The following is an 8,338-nucleotide window of genomic DNA, read 5'->3' on the forward strand; positions in this document are numbered from 1 at the left end:
ATACAGATGTGATCGGAGCTCTCTCTCTCTCTCTCTCTCTGTGCGCACGCCACTGGGTTCTAGAAAAATCGACAATGGATACGAAGGAGAGACTGGAGTGTGAGTGCATATATATATATATATATATATGTTTCAGAGCTGTTTTTTTTTTCAGTAATTTTGCAATACTAACAAAATAAAATATTTACTTTTTAAATCAATAAATAAAGACTAGGGAAATTTTTCATCAAGCTACCAGTTTAATTTATTATAACTTGTAATGACCTTAAAAAAAAAAACCCTCCTAATTTATATTTTATTTAAATTAATATTATGGCAAATGGAGATGGGTGAGTTAGTGAAACTTATGCTAATAGCTTACTTGAAGGTATAACATTTAATTTTTTTAAAAAAGAATAGATTAATTTTATTTAGTTTAAGATTGTAAAAAAATTACCAAAATGTCCATATTTTTTTTATGTTATTAGAAGGAATACTGGGCTCTCTCTTGTAATTTTAGCAATTTTCTAAAGTTTATATTTATATCTTCCTTACCTGGTCAAATGCAGAGAAAAACGCGTCATTTTCTTTTCTTCTCCTCCTTCACATTTTCGAAGAATCCAGAACCACCGCCTCTGCTCTTCTTCGATCTCAGCTTGTCCACAGCGTTCTCCATCCTTCCTCTTCAATCTTTAAAGGCACCGGCATGGGTTTATTAGAGAGCGCCGTTCGTCGTTGCTGCCACAAGTTTCTCCCCTTCCCTGTTCTGTCATCATTCAGTTGGTCCCCTGCACTTGTGTTTGAGTTGGTTGCTGTCAGTCATTATTCCTCCTCTGCCAGGCAGCTTGTCGATGTCAACAGGTGCGATCGCTCTATTCACCGCTGCTGGGAAATTTCACCGTGAGCTTTTCTTTCTCTGGTTGTCGTTGTTTTCTGTCTGTGTGCGTCACTGTTCATTCTTCTTCCTCCTTGCTTTGTGCTGTCAAAAATAGTTCTCCTCTCCTGTCCGAGCTGCTGTGGTTCAGTGTACAAGGTTCCTTTCCTCTTCCCCTGTACAGCGTGATAGATTCATCCTTCTTCCTTCTTTGTTCTGCCGTGGTTAATATGAGGTGGGGAGATTCTAATCCTTCACTTCTTCATTGTTCTTTCTGTGCTCCTTGGTTTGATTGTGATGTCTTATTTATTTTATTGCTGTTGTGCGAGTTATGAGGGGGAAAATTTGTTCGATCAACAGCTTGAGGTTATGAATTTGATTTTTTTTAGTTGATAAATCCATTCACGCTAGAACTGGAAGAAGGAGGAATTAGATTTAATTTTTTTAAAGAGTAACTGATTTTTTTTCAATTAAAGGATTGAAATTGGGTTGGTTGATTAATTTCAAAATCAATATTGTAATTTGTGGGAGATGAGAGGAAAAGGGAAGAGGCTTGGTATGAGTTTGTGAATTAATACATTATAAGTGTTCGATAAAATGTCTGTCAGGAGAAGATTGCTTGAATATGTATTTTTTTAAAATTTTATTGACTCTTAAGAGAAGTATGGCTAGTTTGAATGTTATTGATCCATGAACCTAAACCTTGCAAAGAAATTTGATTATGAAGTTAATATGTAAGTTGAATTCTTGGGAATGGTATAGTTGTTGATAAATTACTGAACAAGAGATTTAAGATTAGAAAGTTTTAATTGAATAATTGATAGTAATGCACCTAAGGTTATTGAGGCAAGCCTAAGAGATAATCATATTTTAAGTAAATAGATCGGTTTGGCTTGAGCAATATTGAAGAATTTATAGATATAAATGATGATAATTGGATATATTTTAAGAGATGAATTTTGGTATTTGGAATTTTGAAACGGTTGAAGTTGATTGGGATTGTATTAGAAGTGGAAAGAAGTTTTTTTTTATAGATTATAGGGAATTAATTAAAGTTTCAATTATTAATATTCTTATAGGATGTGCGAAAAAAGGGGGGATCTTGATAGGAGTTGAAAGGAGAAAACCTTTGAAATTTGAGAATATTGCAGGTAAGTGGATAGCGTCCCAACTGATTTTTTTTTAAATTTCCTTTACTAAAATATTACATTATTTTTAAAATCATTTTAATAGCATTAATGTGATTATTGGATATTTGTTGATTAACATTTCTTTATGATTGAGAAATTAGCTTTACCAAATTTGAAATGTTATTTGATCAATTAAGTCAAGTTTGAACTTTGATTATGAGATTTTTATTTTATCAAATGTTGAATTGATACAGAGAATGATTCATGCGAGTTCGACGTCGAATTTTTTTCAATAAATGCAAGCATGAGCATCTGATATGAAATTTGATTCTGGCAAGTTTTAATGCCTAAAAGTATTCATGCGAGTTTGATTTTGAGAATGAGAACTGTATCTAAAAAGTGATAATTTTCTCGCATGTTTGAAAATGATTTTAAAAGGGGACTTTATATAGAACATTGGTTGCTAACGGCAGTTCCGTTAGCCCTTGGCGCGCCATGGTACACCTAGCTAGCAGGGTGTTTATAGGAGGTGCTAGCCCCGTGCGATGGCCAACGCACGTGGAACGGAGGGATGGTTATTCGTGAGCATCGTACTCACGTTTGTTTCGTGGCTTTGGCTGCGTTTGGTTACATACCCTCGTGGACTGTGTGTCCACGTTTGTTTCGTGGTTTTGGCTGCGTTTGGTTACTTACTCTCGTGGACGGTGTGTCCACGTTTGTCTTCGTGGCAAGAGCCGCAATTGGTTATTTATCCTCGTGGACTTTGTGTCCACGTTTGTTAATTGTTCTGATAAGTCCCTATAATATGAATTTGATTATTTGATGATTTTACATTCCATTGGTTTTTAATTAGTGAATTATTTAGAATTATTTATTTTATTTATTTACTTTCTTACAATCAAGTGATAATAATATTTGATATGATATTTTAATAATTCAAGATTTTATTTAAACTTTATAAAATTATTTTATTTTTGAAGTTTATTAAATTTTTATGAAAATCGTTGTTTTTTTTAATTGCATTGCTTCAAACTTTTCTTTTATTCATGTTCAATTATTTATTGTTGGGACGTTATTCACTGGAAAAGATATTTTGGTCTCAGATGGTATAATTGAACTCGTGACTCGAGATATTCGCTGAGGAGTTTTATTGCTGAATTGAAGCAGAAGAATTATTTTAGTCAAATCCTAATTTGATGAAAAATTTGAACTTTATAACTACGTTGGTGTCTGGCCTTAGGTGCTCCACATATACTACAGGTAGGATCCTTACATTTCTTTTAAAATTGAATATCTGATTTAATATTGTAACAATTTTTTTTATTTACTCTATTAGTATGTTTAATATATTAATTTCAGAGTTTCTCCGATCAAGGCTTAAGGGACATGAGTTTTGTACCCATATCCCGTGCCGGTCACACCTGATTTTTGGGGTGTGACATAACTACTCTAAAATTTATATAGAAATACAATCGAAATATATTTTGTTATTAATTTTTTAGTATTATTAATTAATTAATTAATTTTATATTATTATTTTTTTAGGGTTATTACAGTTTGCGACTGCAAAGAAAATATTTAGACATGAAAAACTTTATGACAATATCACAATTTCAGAAAAAAGCAAGGTTTTTATTTTATAGATATATTGATACTAAAGTTAGCAAGTGACAGGCTGGCACTTTCCTTACCTAGCCTGCCAGATGACAAAAAACTAAAAAAGTAAAGAGACATGTGGATAGATTAAGGGAGAATACGAATTTTTAACATTCCAACCTCTCCCATTTTGTTCCCATTTTTAATAAAAATAGAACTGACCACCAACAATTTTAATTCCTTTGAATGACCAAAACCAAACATCAACAATACTCAGTTCAAAATTATTGCAATTCAGTCCTATGTTTTAACATCACATAATAGCAAAATATGCAACAATACTAATCATCAGGACTTTAAGTTACAGAAAATTAAATCCAATATATAATAACACTAGATTCAGTCAAAACGACATCATATCCAAAGCGAATTCAACATCAAAACTCACATAGCTCAAGTTTTCCCCTAAGCTTTCAGAATGGAAGCACTTTGAGAAAGCAAAGACATTTTAATCTAACCACATTCTTACTAATCAAAATATCACAATGATACAAAAACAATGCTTATCAGGTACCTTGTGAACTCTTTATTATAAAGAAAATAAGATTTGGTTACAACCATAAATCAGCTATTTATTTCATCAAACCATCTCAGTTAAAAATCATTTAGCGATAGCAACACAAACTGTCTATATGGCAATAGGAAACACTAATAAGAGAGTAAGTGAATGCACGCAACACCACCGGAAATATTCAAATTAACTTAAAAAATAATAGGAAGATTCTTTAACTCAGAATATCAAAATTAAAAATCACCTAAAAACGAAATCATGAACATCTCCTAATGAAGAACTCAAAAGAAGGATTGATGATGGAAAAATCAAACAACCAACCTCAAGGGTTGTGAGAACACAGAAAACATGAGAGAGGAGGGCATGAGAGTGAACACATTCGATGAACACCATAGCAAATGAGCACAATAATCATGAACCCAATGTCAATATAGTGCAAAATCATGATTAGATTGTTGACAATATGTTTTCGCAATGGTCTGAAGGGTTTTCAAGAGGTTTAGGTGTGTCTAGAGCGAGAACAAAACAATTAACGAATCTAATTTTAAAACACAATTCTTGATAATTGTTTTAGAAAAACCATCAAATAATACATATTTGATGCTTGTTCTAAAATAACCATCAAGTATATACCTGAGATACTTGATAGTTATGTTATTACAGAACAGGCACCACATAGATATATTTTTTAAAAATTCTTTTTATATTATCTACTTGATGCTGATTTAAAGATAACCATCAAGTATATCTTGCTTATATTTGATAGTTATCTTTAAACAAGTGTCTAATATATTTGTGTGTATGTGCGCGTGTTATGTATTTGATGATTATTAACTAATAATTGTCAAGCATCTATTTAGATACTTGACAATTGTTTCTAAGCAACCGTTAAATATTTTTCACCTTTTTTATTTATCATTTTTCTCATAAAACCATCAAGTATGGGGAATCTTATTTAGATAATTATGTGATAATGATTTGAATTTATGATTAATCACTTGATCTACCACCACCCCGCACATGCACCATGATTAGCCATTCTTAGGGCTCTCATTATCTCACATGGTTGGAGCCCTTGGGACAAGATGCCTAGCTCTTTGAGTAGTTTTAAAGAGAGGCAACCTATGGATTGGTGGTGAGTGTCAAGCCTTTCAGCAAGGGTGTAACTTACTATTGGTGAGCATGGTGAAGTCCAATCATCACATGAATAGATCCTGTAAATTATGGTATCTCATGAGTTCAGTCCAAGGAGCCATAACGAGGAGATAAGAATGAAATTTCATACATGCATGTATGCATATTTTCCTTTATGTTTATCTATGTTGAAATAAAATATATAAGTGAATCTGCTGCACTTAATTGACTTTAACCTGCCTAGTTTACTCTATAAATTTTTTGAGGTTTGTCGGACTTTTGAGTCCTCATTATGTGGTTATGAATATTTTTAGGTAAGCCTAATGAAGTAAAGGAAAAGCAACCAAAAACTTAAGGCTTAGCCAAAACACAGCCTTAACTTTGTCTTTTTTTGGTAATTATAAGGAATAGCCACTATTAATAGCAAAGAATATCTCCCTGAGATATTGAGGGCAATGGATAGATATCTCCCGACTAAATTAACTCCAACTTTTTAATTTAAAGAACAATATCTATTGCCAGTTTTGGACTCTTATTTCATTGGGATTAATTGTTTATTTTATTATTATTTTATTATAACTTATGTGAGAGCTGTTAGTTGAGGCCTAAGGCTACAAGACTTGTATGACTAGCTTATTTGCAGTAACTTTAATTATGAGCATCTGTTGAAACATTTATTGAGAATTTAATATTGGATATATAATTGATTATGAGAGTGTTGTCAGTTGAGGCATGAGACCATATTGGACTTGCATAACAATTCAGGCATTGTAGCTCTGCAGCTAAGCCATTGTTGCGTTCAAAAACAAAACATGTTGATCTGGATCTTCATTTCATTCAAGAGAAAATAGAGGCAAGCCTTGCTCGGGTTGGTTATGTTACTGCAGCCCATTTTGCTGATGTCTTAATGAAAAGCCCAATCTGCTGTTTTTTTATATGTATTGTCACAATAAGATGTGTGCCGTTGGTCATATGGAACCTGTTGCGGGTGGTTTGCTCTGCCGCTTCATTTTTTTTGTTTTCCCAAGCAAGGGAGGTGTTAGTATATTAGGCTTAGTCTAGAACTTTTATATTGGGCCTGAGCCCAAGTGTTGTGTTATTATTAGTTCGTTTCAAGTCTCGGACGCAATTAGTTTTAGCCAAGTGGTTAAGCAGTTTACATGTACTTTAGTCTATAGAAGCATGTACTTCATGACTGATTGAATTCAAGTGATAAGAGAATAGTTCAGAAGTATTATCTCTAGGATTTATTCTCTCTAAGTTTTGTAAAAACTAAAAAAAAAATTAAACATAGATATTTTATAAAGTTAAAGGGTATTTTTGCCCCTTAACTATTCACTATTTTTCATTTCAACTTTTGAAAATCATGCGTTAAACATCTTACTGTTAAAGAAGTTAATTTTAACTATTAGTTGATTTAAAAAATGTAGAAAAAAATCTCAAAAATTTCAAAAATGGATCCAAAACATCCCATATAAGTACTCTATATAAAAATTAATAATAATTAAGTCTCCAAAATTACATATAAATATTAAGATAAAAATATTATTTATTACCACTTGTAAAATATCAAAATAAGATTTTGACCAATCAATTTAATTAGCTACTGAGTGTTAATCGATCAAAACTGCTAGCAAAAATACCAATAAGTAATTAAAAATATTATGTTTGAATAATAATATCATATTAAAATATTAACAATTCAATATATAATAATTTAAATATTATTATTATGTTGCACATCCATTTTATTATGTTTCCCATGTATTTTTATACCTTTCCTAGGCATTAGGGATGTTAAGATCCATTCTAGAAGTAATCAAATACAACTAGACACAATAGGATGCAACAATAACGTGTAAGATATCGATGTGGCACTTGTGATGATGTGAACCAATAAAAATGAGACAAAATGTATGTAATACGCATAATAAGATTATTATTTAGTTAGATAGAGCTTCTTGAGACCAGTTAATGATATAACATAAAGAACATGTAACAAAGGAAACACAATATAGTACAATTGAAACACTGATTAAATTTAAGAAAGATGTCTTGAATGTATTTTTAAAGTTTTCCCTGGAACATGGAAGTGATTTCTATATCAATATCATGATCTCAGTGGGTACTTTCTATCTAGGTATTTGTCTCAAAGTCCATGAAAATTATATTTTTGCCCTTACAAGTAGCCAATTTAGGGTTTTGGCTCCAAATGGGTGCCTAGCATAAAACAATGAATAAATAGCTTGGCGGGTGTGATAATTCTTATATTTGTAGTATATATTAATAAGTTTTATTATACCTACCATGAAAGAAAGGGTTAATTTATTTTTGTTTTGATTTTTTCTAATCCATTCCATTACACTCCATTCTAATAACCAAACGAGACCAATTAATTATGTCTAAAAATTCAAAGTGTTGAACCTTATTCCTATTAAATATATATACTTTAAAAATAAAATACTTTAACATTTAATAACATTTTTAGCATTTAATAAAGGCAAAAGAGTAAAGAATAAATATTAACTCAATAATCATTAAGGTTTCTTATAAATAAAATAAAAACTAATATTCTCTCTACCATATAAATATAACCAGGGGAATATATAGTAGTGCACTTTGGCTCTTTTTTTCCCCCCATGTCTGAACACTCTAGCTGATTGTTCTTCTTCAATCTTTTGTTGTTTGACGTTTGGGAGAACTTGATTATATTTTATCATGGTCTATGAGGTCATTTTCATTTTCATTTTTTTTAAATGTCTCACTTCTTTTTAAAACAGAATTATAACTTGTAATAATAGTTGCTGAAGTTTGAGCTAGCCCACAAAATTTCGTATTTATGATCATTTTTATGAGGATTTGGCCTGAATTCTTCTTTCTTTTATTCTCTGCAGTACATTGAATCAGAAGGCCCTTATTAGTTTTTAGCCATTACAAACCAAACCAGATGAATTAGACTTGACATTGATAGTTTAATTAACATGAATGGCGTTGCAGTTTGTTGAGGCATTATCAGAGATGATAAGAAAAATTAAATTAAGGGATTTTCTAAAA

The 8,338-nt window shown here is 31.3% G+C and overlaps 1 protein-coding gene across 4 annotated transcripts; it reads left to right on the forward strand.

The window, feature by feature from the left end:
* The first annotated feature begins 569 nt into the window (after positions 1-569).
* LOC129290676 (uncharacterized) lies at positions 570-3,421 on the forward strand. Of its 4 annotated transcripts, XR_008588495.1 has the most exons (4): positions 570-879; positions 972-1,088; positions 1,933-2,004; positions 3,087-3,421. XR_008588495.1 is itself a non-coding variant. In XM_054927539.1 (3 exons), the coding sequence occupies exons 1-3, from the start codon at positions 686-688 to the stop codon at positions 1,967-1,969; spliced, it is 348 nt and encodes a 115-aa protein (XP_054783514.1). In that variant the 5' UTR covers positions 570-685; the 3' UTR covers positions 1,970-3,421. The 4 variants fall into 4 exon arrangements, 3 of the variants coding, with proteins under 3 accessions (XP_054783514.1, XP_054783515.1, XP_054783513.1); XM_054927539.1 differs by having other exon boundaries at positions 1,933-3,421; XM_054927540.1 differs by lacking the exon at positions 1,933-2,004.
* Positions 3,422-8,338: the final 4,917 nt, after the last annotated feature.

Source organism: Prosopis cineraria, unplaced genomic scaffold (assembly GCF_029017545.1).
Source record: "Prosopis cineraria cultivar Desert tree isolate PC_DT_omini unplaced genomic scaffold, ASM2901754v1 PC13, whole genome shotgun sequence".
Lineage (NCBI taxonomy): Eukaryota > Viridiplantae > Streptophyta > Magnoliopsida > Fabales > Fabaceae > Prosopis > Prosopis cineraria.

What these genes read in the sequence shown, in the direction of transcription:
- LOC129290676 (XM_054927538.1), top strand. Translation starts at nt 686, where the DNA reads ATGGGTTTATTAGAGAGCGCCGTTCGTCGTTGCTGCCACAAGTTTCTC. An exon ending in CGCTGCTGGGAAATTTCACC is followed by an intron (nt 880 to 971) that starts GTGAGCTTTTCT and finishes TGTCAAAAATAG; the next exon opens with TTCTCCTCTCCTGTCCGAGC.